Raw genomic sequence first — 14,772 nt, 5'->3', positions numbered from 1 at the left:
CATTTTTAAAAAATAAACAAAAAAAAGAAGAAAACACATGACTATGTGATTATAAATTCAAGCACTATAAAAACAGAAATTTCCTACAATTACTCTTTTAAAAATCACATCATAGGTTGAAAATGAATTGTACTTTACATAATTTGAATTGAAGTGATTTTAAAACCTAAAAAGACATCTTGCCATGTTCAATCTCTTAATGATCAATCTCCATCCTCTGCAACTCATTTGGTCTAGGTGGGGAGTTTCAAGATTTAATTAGCTCTTGTTTCACATGCTCTGCATGACCAAGTTATTCAATAACCACACGTTTCAAGACTAGCATTCTCTCCATCCAAACATAAAATGGAAGGGCAAGAAAAGAATGAAAAGCTCAGCACACCCAACATGTAAAAAAATATAAAGCATATAAATAAATCTACCTCATTCTATTAACTCTATTAACTTAAGTTTTTGAAATAAGTGATGATTTTAACATGATATTAGAGCAAAGATCCTGTACCTCATCCTCCAGAGAGTGGTGTATACTTAGATCCTTGCCATATTGCCCATCTGAAGGCTCTCGTCAATCAAACATCCTCCTTTTTTGAGATAAAGAGAGCCTTTCACCGTTGGGACGAACCATATGGCAGCAATCCAAGCATGCTCTGTTCTCAGCGGTGAAAAGATGCACCGCAACCACTGAGGTGGTAGCCCAGTGGGAGTATGGCTTTACTTCCAACCAAGTAGTTTCGAGTTCGAAACGCACGGGCGTCGATTAAATTGTGGATACCGGATGATCCTTGCTCGGACGCGGGGTCAGGAAGGACGTATCGCTCTGCTGGTGGCCTCGGTGGTGTCAGGTGTGACATACTCACACGTGGTATTCGTGCTGGAGCCCAAAGGGGTAACCGAGCCGGGCCCATTGGTGGGGAGGGTATGAGTAAAACCGACCGAGGTGCCCAATACACGGTTATTTCTATCCGCATCGAATATTCTCCTGGCGGGGTAGGGGCTGCTATGCGGAGGTGGGCTTGTTCCTTCCCCGCCCCCTCCCTCTTTTTCTTAAGCAACACACAAAAAAAAAAGCACCGCAGATGATCAGAACTTTAGTGAGAGGATGTACATTTGGTTGTCTTCCAAAGTGGGTGCATCAACTATTATCATTATTTTTTTGTTCTTAATAAACATGGGTGCGTCAAATATTGCTTCCAAGGCTTGAGCCCGTGCTGCCGTGCATTGGTGAGAGGGGGTAGATTTGGTCCATTTCGATCAATGAGATGCTTCACAAAAACCAACCCCGCCCATAGCTTCACTACATTACCGACACGCTCATGCGGATGAGCTCGCCTCGACACGCAGCGTTGAATTAACACTAATCGAGCGGCGAATAAGTTCCCACGAAAACGCGTGTACGTGGCGTTTCAGGCCACGCATGTTTCAGCATCACTGCTTGTGGGCCCCACGTAAAAGGTGTCAAACGTGGCATCGTCAGCCGCCAATTAGACACTTTCTTTTCCTCCTAGAGAAGCTCAATCTCGTCTTTTTTTTTTTTTTGTGGTCAAACTCTCGATCTCTTCTTGACCGATTGGCCCCAGCAAAGCAAAGTAGAAAAATATCATCCAGAGGGGGCTCAGTCTCGCTGATCGAGCGCCTATGAGAGAGAAGATAGGGCATTCTTTTTTTTTTTTTTTTTTTTTTTTTTTGGTGCAACGGCGGCTCATACCCTACGGGTATGAATACGGCCTACAAAATCAGAAGCAAGTAAATCTAAAAGAGACTCCGGCACAGTGTCGGGCTCCCGCACAGTAAAACCACCAGAATGGTGAGCCGCATAGGAAGCGACCCAATCGGCTGCACAATTCGCTTCCCTGTAGACATGTGTAGCCTGATGGGTACCACACGCCTGCAAAAGTCCGCGAATATCCATGAGTAATGGTCTACCCTCACCTGCACGACCTCGACCCCTAATCCAATCAATCAGCTGAGTCGCCCTCAAGAATAACCTGGTCGGCATGCAATATCCGTCTCGCATAAGATATGCCCTCCCATGCGGCTCGGAGCTCCGCACAAACCACCGATGCATCGAAGATCCGCTGCCCCCCCAGTGCCACTAACCTGGCATCATGATCACGGATGACGAAGCCTGCACCTCCACCACTTCCGTCAGCTGCCAAACTACCATCAAAATTCACCTTCAGAAAACCAGGGGGTGGGGGTACCCAGGATACGAAACAGAAGGGCGCTCTAAGAGCGGTCGGGGTACCCCAGATGTCCCTGGCCAACCTGGAAGGTGACCTAACAGCAGTGCTAAAATACTCCTCTGCATGCAGAAAGGCCCTGGCCACCACCGCCCCCGGGGACGAGCTGCGACCCTCAAAGACTCGTACATTCCTGTCTAACCAGGAGTGGTAAGCCAGATATGCAACACGAGTCCCTCTCTCCTCCACCCCGGGTCCTGCCCCTGGGAACTCCAGGAAACGGATAAGCTCGGCTATGGACGACCATCTCTGTCTCGGGTCATAGGCGATCCCTGCAGACCTCCAAATCTGAACAGCCCGTGGATACTCAACTAGCACATGATAGATAGACTCCTCCACCTCCGGACAGACAACACAATCTGCAGCTATCCGTACTCCCCGTCGCATCAGAAGACTCCTAGTGGGTAGGCAACCCCATGCTACCTTCCACAGGAATAGTGCGATGCGTGGATGAACGCGTAGTCTCCAGATCCAGGCACCATCAAAGTGTCGGGTCCCCACTCCTCCTCTCCACTGCGCTATGTCGCGGGAGCTCACTATCGTCCTCCCGGACAAGCTCCATATCCTCCTATCCACTACCATCCCCATCGGGATCGGTAAGGCCAACACTCTCTCTGCCAGCTGATCATCAAAAACCCGCCTAACGAGGTCTGCATCCCATCTCTGCTCCCCCTGGACAAACAAAGCACTCAATGTGCGCCCCTCCAGCCACCCGTGATCCATCAGTGTGGGCCAATCCTGCAATCTGTCCTCCGATAGCCATCTATCCTCTAGGATACTGATAGTCCGACCGTCCCCAATCTCCCATCGGATCATAGGCAGCACCCCCGGGGCACGAGTACATATCTCTCTCCAAATAAAGGAAGATCCACGTCCGGCTCTGAATGTATCCGAAGTAATGGGGTCACCATACTTCGCTCTCAGCAAGGAAGCCCAAATGCCTCCCGGCTCCAAAATAAATCTGACTGCCAGCCTAGTGGCCAGTATCTCCCTACGCTCCAAAAGAGAGTGGACTCCCAGCCCACCCCGACTGGTTGGCTGACAGATGGCCTCCCAAGCCAGTAGGTGGATGCCCCCTCTGTCCCCACGGTGCCCCCATAAGAAACTCCTGAACAACCTCTCCAGATTACGGAGCACAGAAACCGGTACCAGTGTATTAGACAGTAGGTAAACAGGAATAGAGCTCAAAACTGACCTCAGTAGGGTAACTCTGCCCATCATCGAAAGAGTGCTCACCTGCCAGCTCTCCAGTCTCCGTCTGATACACACCTCCATGGACGAGCACTCCCCCTGCCGTAGACGTCGACCAGTAATCGGGACCCCGAGGTATCTAAGGGTCCCCTCCTGCTCGGCAATCCCCAAACTGCTCATCATGGATGCCTTCACCCTAGGATCAGTCCTCGGGCTGAAGGTGATGGCTGACTTAGATAAGTTGACCATCTGACCTGAAGCTCCACAATATCCCTCCAGGATTCCACTAATAGCCAGAGCTGACCTCCGAGTCGCGCGGGTCAATAGTAAACAATCATCCGCAAAAAGTAAATGTGAGATACCTGTCGCGCCCCTCGCCGGCCTGTATGCCTCAATCTCCTGTGTCACTGCTGCATGGCGGAGTGCTCGTGACAAACAGTCCGAGCAGATGATGAACAAGAGTGGTGACAATGGACAACCCTGCCTCAGACCCACTGATGACTCAAAATACCGCGATGGGGAGCCATTTATCAATAATGCAAAAGATGGTGCCAGAATGCACCCCTGAATCCATCTAATCCACTGTGGGTGGAATCCAAACATCTCCAAGGACCGCCTAACAAAATCCCACCTCATCCTGTCATACGCCCGCTCCATATCCAGTTTGATCCCCATCAGACTCCTGCAGCGGGGAGCACTCTGCAGATCAGTCATAAACTCATGGGCACAGAGGACGTTATCAGAAATCGAACGTCCCCCTACAAAAGCTCCCTGCCCCTGACAAATAATCCTGGGCAAAACAACTCTCAGCCTCTGTACCAGTACCTTGGCCACTACTTTGTGCAAAGTCGTGCACAAACTAATAGGCCGAAAGTGGCTCGGCTCTACTGGATCATGTCTCTTCGGGATCAAAGTGATAAAAGTCCGCCTCCACTCCGTAGGCATCGAAGCCGATGCAAAAAACTGCTGAACAGCCTGTAGAAACTCCTGTCTAATGATCTGCCAATACCTCCTAAAGAAAAGTGGGGGAAAGCCATCCGGCCCTGGGGCCTTATCCTCCCCTAGAGACCATAGGGCCTCCTGAATCTCCATATCTGATACTGGTCTGCTCAAAGCTGCATTCTCTCCCTCGGTGATCTGCACCTCTGGAACCAATCCCCACTCATAGCCATCACCATCCAGTCGCTCTGTGTCAGTCCATCTGGCATGAAAAAACTGCAATAGTGTCCTCCTGACAACCTCCATATCCTCTGACTCCTGCCCACTACTATCCCTGATCCTGCGAATCCTGTTCTGCTGCCTCCGCATGATAGTCGACTGATGAAAAAATCTCGTGTTGCGATCTCCCTCTCGGATCCACTGAACCCTCGATTTCTGTCTCCAGAACACCTCCTGCTGCCTGAGTAGAGAATGGTGCATGGCCAAGAGTCCCCTAAGCTCCCCCTGGTCCTCCTCCGACAATCCTCCACCACTATCCTCTTGGGCCTGCGCCCTAGTAATAGATGCTTCAACTTCCTCCACCCTTCTGAAAAGATTCCCCACTTCCTCCTTATTCCACCGAATCAACCGGCGTCTAGTCAGCTCAAGCTTCCGAGACACCCTGTACATTGCACTCCCACGAACAGGCGTTCTCCAGGCCTCCCTCACTACCTCCCACGACCTCGGGTAGGATAACCATACCTTCTCAAATCGAAATGGAGAATGAGACTGAATAAAATGTGAAGTACTCACCAATATGGGGCTGTGGTCAGAGGCAATCCTAGGCAAATGGCGCTCCCAGTAATCTGAGAATCTCTGAATCCATCCAGTCGAGGCAAATACTCGATCGAGCCGCTCCCAAACTCTGGCCTGACCCTGCTGGTTGTTGCACCATGTAAATCTTGGGCCGGTGAATCCAAGATCAGCTAGCCCATTAGACATCAAAAAGTTCTGAAATTCCCTGACCTCAATTTTATTGGTGAATGCCTTACCGCCCCTCTTCTCCACTGGACTGTCAATGCAATTAAAGTCCCCTGCTACCAACACCGGGTGCCCCAGCTGTATAAGGCTTGTGGCCTCCTCCCACAACACTCTCCTCTCCCTATAGTCCGTACTAGCATATACTGCAAGTAAAACCCATGGGGGAGCATTACCCTCTGATATCACTATATTCACCTGCTGCCTACACTGGTGGAAAACATCAATGTTGCACGACCCCATCCTCCACAACACAATAATCCCTCCAGATAGCCCCTGCGCCTCCACTGCATAGGTACCCCAAGATCTCGGGATAACATGTCTGACCCGCTCCAAACTACCTCCCGACAATCTTGTCTCAAATAAGATACAAATCTCGGGATCATGAAGACTAACCAATCTCTGGAAAGCCGGTTTGAAGGACGGCTTCCCCGCCCCCCCTGCAATTCCACAATAGGACCTTCATAAAAACAGCTGAACAGTGCTTGGTGGAGTCTCAGATGCCTGTGACCCATCCACCACCCGTGGCCCCTTCTCCTCTATGGACGACCCATCCTCCACCTTCTTTGACAAAGTCTCCCTCATTTGTTTGGCAATCACTGCAAGAGCCGAGCCGCCAGCGTTGCCTCCTCCCCCATCATCCGGACTGACCGATTTCAACTGCACACCGTCGGCCGGCAAGGATCTGTGGTCTCCCGTAACCGTGCTCTCCCCTCCTCCAGAGCAGAGCGAACCATCCACTGGAGGCTCCGCCGGGATCCCGCCGCCGGCCGCCGATGAAGAAGCCGAACTTGAGTTCCCCGGCCGATCCACCGCCTTGACGTCGCGGCCCCCCTTCACCGTACCACCGAACACGGCAACGAAGGCCTTCCCATCAGTTGGCCGGACTCCTCCCACAACCGCCGGCGACAAACTCCGGCTGCGGAAGCTCCGCCGGTCAGCTCCCCGGCCTGCCATCACCGGCCGCGGCACGCTTGGCACGGAAGGGTACCGTGCCAGCCGGGCCGTGCCAATCGATTTCTTGGTTGGGCTACGAGCCCGTTTCAGCAAAACAGGCCCCGCCTCGGCTCGATGAAAGGCCCGATCCACGTCCAGTGGGCCTGGAGATATGTTCGGCCCGCGAATCTGACTTGGGCCTGGATCTTGGGGTCTGGTTGGCGATTCCGGCACTCGGTCCTGGTGCCAAGTCAGCTCAGTCGTCTGGACTCCCTCCGCCACGCCGGGTTCCGGTTGCCCCGACCCCTTCCCCGGCGACCCTCGCCGGGCGACCTTCTTTGGCTTACGCCACCCCTCAGTGTCCGGTGAAGAGTCAGCCAGATCAACCTCAGCCGTCTCCGGGGTCGTCTTCACCAAGCTTGCTCGCCGAGCCGACTCGGCCGCCTCCATCGTCTTCTTCACACCGCCCGGGGCGCCCGTGTTCCTCCAGTGCCTTTGCCGGGGCACCGTCATCCACGGACCAAAAGTCATCTGCGGGGGAGCTTCCGATCCACTAGCAGTCTCGCCCTGCCCTACCGTCTCCGCGCCTTGGCCCTCCGCCTCCGTCCCCAAATGCGTTCCCGGAGCCTGGTAACAACAATCACCGGCAAGGTGGTCCAAACGGGCGCAGCGATAGCATAGCCCCGGCAGATCTTCATAGGCGAAGGTCTGCCAGAACCTCGCCTGCACGCCCTGGACAATGGTCCCCGGGATCAGTGGTTGCCGGGCGTTGATCTCAACTTTGACCCTGGCATACCCGATGCGCCGCCTCTCATGGGAGAATCGGTCGAGCTCCAGGGGGTTCCCCACCTCCGCCACAATCACCCTGATGGCCTCCATGTCCCAGTACTCAACAGGGAGCCCGGGCAGCCGGACCCAGACTACCGTTCGATTCACCGAATGGGTGCCCGGAATGAAATCGGGAACCCATTTTTCCATTGCCAAGAGCTGCCCCGCCACCACCCACGGCCCAGCAGCAAGCGCCGCCGCCCGGTCGTCGCCCGATGCAAACCGGATGGTGACGAAGCCCTCCATCATAGGTAATACCTCAACTTCATTCTTCAGCTTTCCCCTGCTTCTGAGCTCCCGTGCCACTAGCTCCGGGGAGACTCTCCGTCCCAGGCTCTTAGCAATCACCGCCGTTTCCCTCCATTGGTTCCTGGCTGCCGCTACCCGCTCCTCCGGGACCACCGCCACCCGAGGGAACCTCCGTTGTAGATCCTCCAGTTCACCCGCAGTGAGACGATGACTGGGTTCCTCCGGCCGACGCACCGCCCCTCTCGCCACCTCCGACCACGTCGGCGTAGTCTTGGCCTGTCCAGGAGCAGTGTATGAGGGTCGGCTCCTACCCGGGTCGCCTGGCACCGCCGTGCCCGGGGTCACCATGGCCGCCCACCGGTTGTTTGAAAGTGCTTTCTCAACACCGTCTAGTGCTCCTGCGCTCCCTTCGCTCCCTACACACCTCTCGCCTGCTGTCGGTCTTCCACGCCAGGGCCCTCGCGCCAGCTGCCGCCCCTCGCCGGAACCCTAGCGCCAGCTGCCGCCCCTCCAAAGGGTTTCGAGAAGGGTAAAGGGAAGAGAATATTTTCTCTCCTGCATGTGGTGTTGGTAGCTAGGGCATTCTTTTTTAGTTGGCACACGTCCGTTGTTTTGAAGGTGTTATGCGGTTCAAATTAGGCTCGTCCTACGAAAGATAAACTAGACTGATTGAATTGCCTTATTTGCTGTATAATATTTATATAAAAATACTACGGGCAGTGATGTACCGAAAAAAAAAAAAAATCAAGAAATCGCTTTGAAAACTTGCACGCATCCGCTCCGTTATTGAAATAATAACGCTTTCAAGTTCTTCCTTTGCTTCCATTCGGCCATCGAAGAAGCCGAGAAGGGAGAAGAGAACGCTATATAGTCTGGCTCTTGGTTAATTCGAGCAAGGAGGAAGGAAGAAGAAAAGAGATGGCAGGGGTGGCGTCTTGGAAACCCTTGGCCCTGAAGGCCCCTCCGGCTGTGGCGACGGGGGCCCCGCTACTCCGCCACCACCCATCCATCCACCCCGTCGCCATCGGCGCCCCAGCTTCCCCTTTCCAGAAAGCCCCGATCTTGAGGAGCGCAGCGCGGCTACCACTCGCCGCGGCGCCCTTCCGGCCCCGGGCAGTGGCGGACGACGACGAGCTGGGCAGAGAGGTTGGGGTGGAGGAGGGGGCGGCGGGTGGGGGACTGGCTGTGGCGGAGGAGGAGGAGGAGGGGAAGGTGGAGCCGAGCGAGATCGGAGAACTGAAGCGGAAGCTGATGGAGTTGCTGTACGGGACGGACCGGGGCCTGAACGCGTCGAGCGAGACGCGGGCTGAGATCCTGGAGCTCATCACCCAGCTGGAATCCAAGAACCCTACTCCCGCCCCCACCGAGGCCCTCACCCTCCTTAACGGCAAATGGATTCTTGCGTATGACCGCCGATCCAATTCAACCCTCCCCCTTCTTTTCTTGGATTCTTTTATCGATTCTTAGTATAACAGTTTGAATTGTGGATTGCTCTGTTCTTAATCTGAAGAATTGAATTGAACTGAATCGGTTGTTGCAGGTATACTTCGTTCTCGCCGCTGTTCCCACTGTTGGGGTCGGGGAGGCTGCCGGAGGTGGTGAAGGTGGAGGAGATATCGCAAACGATCGACTCTGAGAATTTTACGGTGCAGAATTCAGTGCAGTTTGCAGGGCCGCTCGCCACCACCTGTGTCACCACCAACGCCAAGTTCGAAGTCCGAAGCCCCAAGCGCGTGCAGGTACTCACTACTTCCACCTGAAACCATTTCTGATCTCTGTTTTTAAGTTTCATGCTTTGCAGCTCATTCCTTGCACTAAATTTTGGCTTATTCCTTTGTTAATTCTTGGTGTTATGTTTTCCAATATAATAACCTTAATCCTAATCAATTAAAGATTTAGGCTTCTTCAGAGGGTGGTCCATTACTCTTTCTCATCCATTTTTTCAGTCAAATACCACATTACGCTATAGCTTGTTTCTGAGGTGATAAAGTGGTTTTCCTTCATACTCGTCTAATTGTTTTTGACATACTTTCCTCATGGATATTAGTGATTCCTATCCATCTGCTCGTAAGAAACCACATACTTTAACTGACGGATCGCTATAACTTTGAAAATAATGATTACTTTGTTGTGTAGATCAAATATTTTCTTGTCTATGGCTCATTTCCCATTGTACAGAGAGACTCGCAGAGTTGAAGAAGATCGACTGGTTTAAAATAGAGTACTCATAGGAGAATTGCTTGTGCAGACAATAGTTGGACCGCTGTCATTAGAAAATTGTGCTCAGATTGTGGTGTGGGCGACCAATTATTGCTGATTCCACGGGGTATATATTCTCTAATTCTATTTAAAATTTTAAACCATCCAGCTTACCAAAAAGCAAAAGAGAGTGTGCTCGGAGAAACTGATAAGAGGTTGTTGATGTGCGTATGTGTGTGAAATAGAGGGGTGGGTGGGGGTCATCCTCCTTTTTTCAAGAATTATTCATCTGAGTAGTTCGACAATCCTAAGTCTCATTGATATTCGCTGTTTAGCATTCATGACTATATTTATAGAAGCAAGTACCATATAAAAGTGAAGATGCCTCTACTTATTTCAGCAGTACATTTTAAAGATTATCTTATAATGTTTTATTTAATCCATTCAAAACAATAAGAGAATACTATAGAAAACATAATAGATGCTGATAGTCCAAAAGATCAGTCAAGATATGCAAGTACAAACATTGAGTATGGTTGTAATTACAAATTACTAGTTCTTGCTCCTACATGATTTCTGATTAAGGTATGTTAAGCATTCAGCAAGAGTACTCCTGAGATAATGGATAACTGGTGTTCTTTCCAGATAAAATTTGAGGAAGGCATTATAGGCACTCCACAGATAACAGACTCCATTGTCATACCCGAGAAAGTAGAGTTCCTGGGGCAGAATATTGACCTCTCTCCTTTCAAGGGTGTGATCACTTCAGTCCAGGATGCAGCATCATCGGTGGCTAGGACAATCTCCGAACGACCGCCATGGAAGATCCCAATCAACAACAACAACGCGCAGTCCTGGTTGCTGACAACCTACCTTGACGAGGAGCTTAGAATCTCGAGAGCTGATGGTGGCAGCGTCTTCGTTCTCATCAAGGAAGGTAGCTCGCTCTTGAACTAGAGGCACACCTTCTGTTCATGGTGGATGAACATACTATGTCTTCCTGTGGAATATAACTTTCACAGAATGCTAGTTAATTTATGGGTATCATTTGTAAGCAGCTGTTGGTGCTTTTTATCCCTTGTGTGCGCTTTGCTATCTAAATGTTTTACAACGAGACCTTAAGAATTTCTGGATGAATAAAGGGAAAAAGTTGTAAGCATTTTTGTCTGAATTATTGATCATTTTAAGCATTGCACGCCCTTTTTCTTGAGTAACATATGCCCAGCTTTGTCATTAGTCCGTTCAAGCCCAATATATCACGCATACGCATGGATGAACAACCATGAGGTGGCGACACTTCATCAACACACTCCTTTCAGAGTTGGCATTATATATTAGAATCTATATCGAGATTTGATGAAATATGTAATTATAAGAAAAACCATAAGCATCTACAGCAAAACCCAAACCAACACTCAATAAAAGCAAACCATGGCATGTAAAGGGAGTCTTTTGAGGAAATTCAGAGAATAAAAATATTTATAAAAACTAAGAATAATATGGAATATCTAGTCTATGGATACACGCAAGTTGAGGTGTTAGTAAGTAAACAAAAAAACAATTTGCTTCAGTACTATGTTAAAATTCGGTTCTAAATCTTAAATTGTTGGATAGATTCATGAGAGCAAATAGTGTCCCTAACCTACCTGGTATGGGTTCCTCAACAAATATGTGCATCTCTAGACCTGTTGCATAATATATCAATGAGATAAGAAAAAAGATATTTTTGTACCTTGATAAGTAGAAAGGTACTTCTATGTGTAATCAAAAACATAATAAATGCATGACTCTGGGAAAAAGGCTTGTTTCATTGGACCCAAAAGATTATCCTCACAATAAGCAATTTTATGCTACTCTAGTGGAAGATATATAAAACAACAAAAAAATAAATAAAATATATGTTTTTAATGTATCAATTTTGCTTGATATGGAAATCATATATCGATAGTTCCATGTCAATATAATACCATTCCAACCTGCTATCTTAGTTATATGGGCATTGAATTCAGTGGTTCAAATATTGCCTCGTATACTTATAGATGGCAATATCTTAATGTGATTATAGATATTGTAGGAAACTTGAGATGGTTGACTCATAAGCTTAGTGCAACTATCAATCTCCTACTATTTACAAAAACTTGTATAGGTCATAATGTTTAGGAAATCATTGTAGGCTACCCCACGATTTGAAATGGAGTAACCATCTAGAGCCTTCTAGGATAAGAATTCTAGGAAAACCTGAAAAAGAGTGCATGAGGCTGGATCTGGATATCTGTTGATGGAGGGGAAGGCAACAGAAGGGCAGTCCCTATCACCCCTTCAAGTAAAGGTCATAGAGATAATTTAATGCTTGGAAATCTACTTCTAACTTGCTTTTAAAAATTAGAATAAAAATAAACTTTAATACTAAGGAAAGAAAGATATAGAGAAAAAAGAAGTGAGAGAATAAACAAGAGGGAGAAAGAGAGGTGAAAGTCTAGGATGAGAGGTTCTGCAGTCTTCTCTTCATCTAATAGCTAACTAGAAGAGGGTTGTGAGATGGTGAGAGATAATTGGTTGGGGGCTATATCACAAAGATGGATGAGATGGATTATGATGGACAATTAGGATTATGTACAGGGAGAAAAGTTGCGTTTTCTAATAAGAAGAAAGGGTTTGATGGCTAAGATTAAGGTTTTAGAGAGTTCTCTTAATCTAAGGGTTGTAGGGTGTCATGACATGGAGATTGGTTATTGGTTAAAAGGGAAATGACTAGGATCAATGACGTAGATGGTGAAAATTGAGGGGGAATATGTTTCTTGGATGTATGCTAGTATCAAGAGTTGTGATAGTAGGATGGCAATGAAGGGCTAGAATTTGGAGTTTTTCTAATCTAAGGATTAGAATAATAGTGATGTAGAGTGTTATGATCAGTCATGGAGAGGTGATAGGCATCGATGAAATAGAGGGTCAAGATTTAAAGAGTGCGTACTTGTTTTACCATAAAAGGAGAGCGAGGATTAAGAGAGAAGTTTGAAAGGGACATCACCCATACAAGATTATTGCATATCATAGTTTTTAATTAGGGCCTGTTTGGGAAATCCAGCACAATTGGTTAGATTTCCTATTGGATCATGGATTACACAATCAATTTAAGCGAGGCTCATGTCAACTCAATCCTTCTCTAGCTCAAATCATGTAAGAGAAAAAAAAAGGCCTTTATAGGTTTTTTTTCATTCTAAAATACAACAGACCCAGATTCCTATAGAAAATCCAGGCCAATCCAGCTAAATTTTGGAAACAAGCCCTAAGGAATAAATAAAACAACCCCAAACAAAGAGAAATTCTGATAAAGCTTATCCTAATTGTTGATAAGATAGGAGAAAGAGTTTGCTAGGAGATATCTCTTATCCAGTCTCATAAATAAGAATCTTGGATAGTTATGGGTCTGCATGAGGGTATGGTAAGGGAGATAGAAAGTGTTCTATTTTTTTTAGGCAAAGTGGTTAAAGTATATACATTTGTAAAAGAGTGTGGTGCATATAAGAGTAGATATAAGGGTGCTTCCTACAAATGGAGTGAGATAGGATAGCACAGAGATGCCAAATGTCCTAGGGTTAGAGTTGATGTAATTGAAGAAAATGGAATGAGGCTTATAAGTATAAAGAGGGGGTATATAAGTGTACATGAGCATAAAAAGAGGGTACATAAGTGTGCATGAGAGTGCAAGTGGCTAAGTGAATGAGTGTACGGGTGCAAGAGCCTAATTAGGAGACATATTAGGGACTTGTGCGGTTCACTTGTGGATGAGGGTTGACTTATTATGGCATAGATAGCGATGTGCATAGGTGACTTAGGAGACATACTTGGATCTAATTAGTGGGTAATAGAAAAGGTTTAGGGTGGATTTTGAGGTTAGAAAGGGAAAGATAAGATCAGGTTTGTGCTTAGATTAGGAACCCTAGAACCTTACTTGAGTGGAAAAAGATGAAGGTCAAGATTTAAAGAGTGCATACTTGTCTTACCATAAAAGGAAAGCGAGGATTAAGAGAGAAGGTTGAGAGGAATAGCATCCATGCAAGATTATTGCATATCATAGTTTTTATTTAGAACCTACTTGAGAAATAGTAAGATTGGTTAGATTTCCAGTTGGATCATGGATTACACAATCTATTTAAGCAAGGCTCATGTCAACTCAATCACTCTCTAGCTCAAATCATGTGGGAGAAAAAAAAAGACCTTCATAGATTTTTTTTTTTAATTTTAAAATCCAACAGGCCCAAATTTCTATTAAAAAATCCAGCCCAATCTTACTAGATTTTGGAAACAAGCCTTAAGGAATAAATAAAACAACCTCAAACTAGGAGAAATTCTGATAAAGCTTATCTTAGTTTTTCTATTTTTTTTAGGCAAAGTGGTTAAAGTATATACATTTGTAAAAGAGTGTGGTGCATATAAGAGTAGATATAAGGGTGCTTCCTACAAATGGAGTGAGATAGGATAGCACAGAGATGCCAAATGTCCTAGGGTTAGAGTTGATGTAATTGAAGAAAATGGAATGAGGCTTATAAGTATAAAGAGGGGGTATATAAGTGTACATGAGCATAAAAAGAGGGTACATAAGTGTGCATGAGAGTGCAAGTGGCTAAGTGAATGAGTGTACGGGTGCAAGAGCCTAATTAGGAGACATATTAGGGACTTGTGCGGTTCACTTGTGGATGAGGGTTGACTTATTATGGCATAGATAGCGATGTGCATAGGTGACTTAGGAGACATACTTGGATCTAATTAGTGGGTAATAGAAAAGGTTTAGGGTGGATTTTGAGGTTAGAAAGGGAAAGATAAGATCAGGTTTGTGCTTAGATTAGGAACCCTAGAACCTTACTTGAGTGGAAAAAGATGAAGGTCAAGATTTAAAGAGTGCATACTTGTCTTACCATAAAAGGAAAGCGAGGATTAAGAGAGAAGGTTGAGAGGAATAGCATCCATGCAAGATTATTGCATATCATAGTTTTTATTTAGAACCTACTTGAGAAATAGTAAGATTGGTTAGATTTCCAGTTGGATCATGGATTACACAATCTATTTAAGCAAGGCTCATGTCAACTCAATCACTCTCTAGCTCAAATCATGTGGGAGAAAAAAAAAGACCTTCATAGATTTTTTTTTTTAATTTTAAAATCCAACAGGCCCA

At 47.1% G+C, this 14,772-nt stretch overlaps 2 protein-coding genes across 2 annotated transcripts; one reads left to right on the top strand and one right to left on the bottom strand.

Annotated features, from left to right (window-relative positions):
- Positions 1–1,955: 1,955 nt before the first annotated feature.
- On the bottom strand, positions 1,956–5,630 carry LOC149751648 (uncharacterized). The gene is made up of 2 exons (XM_089926401.1): positions 2,266–5,630; positions 1,956–2,157 (listed from the first exon to the last, which is right to left on the bottom strand). Exons 1-2 carry the CDS (start codon positions 5,628–5,630, stop codon positions 1,956–1,958), a joined length of 3,567 nt encoding a protein of 1,188 aa, XP_089782527.1.
- Positions 5,631–7,997: 2,367 nt separating this feature from the next.
- On the top strand, positions 7,998–10,770 carry LOC148700712 (putative plastid-lipid-associated protein 2, chloroplastic). The gene is made up of 3 exons (XM_088707237.2): positions 7,998–8,803; positions 8,941–9,139; positions 10,245–10,770. Exons 1-3 carry the CDS (start codon positions 8,319–8,321, stop codon positions 10,554–10,556), a joined length of 996 nt encoding a protein of 331 aa, XP_088563363.1. The 5' UTR covers positions 7,998–8,318; the 3' UTR covers positions 10,557–10,770.
- Positions 10,771–14,772: the final 4,002 nt, after the last annotated feature.

This window comes from Phoenix dactylifera, chromosome 11 (genome assembly GCF_051530095.1).
Source record: "Phoenix dactylifera cultivar Ajwa chromosome 11, Ajwa_hap1_PhDact_Kaust_v1.1, whole genome shotgun sequence".
NCBI lineage: Eukaryota > Viridiplantae > Streptophyta > Magnoliopsida > Arecales > Arecaceae > Phoenix > Phoenix dactylifera.
This window is presented reverse-complemented; position numbering and strand designations above follow the sequence as displayed.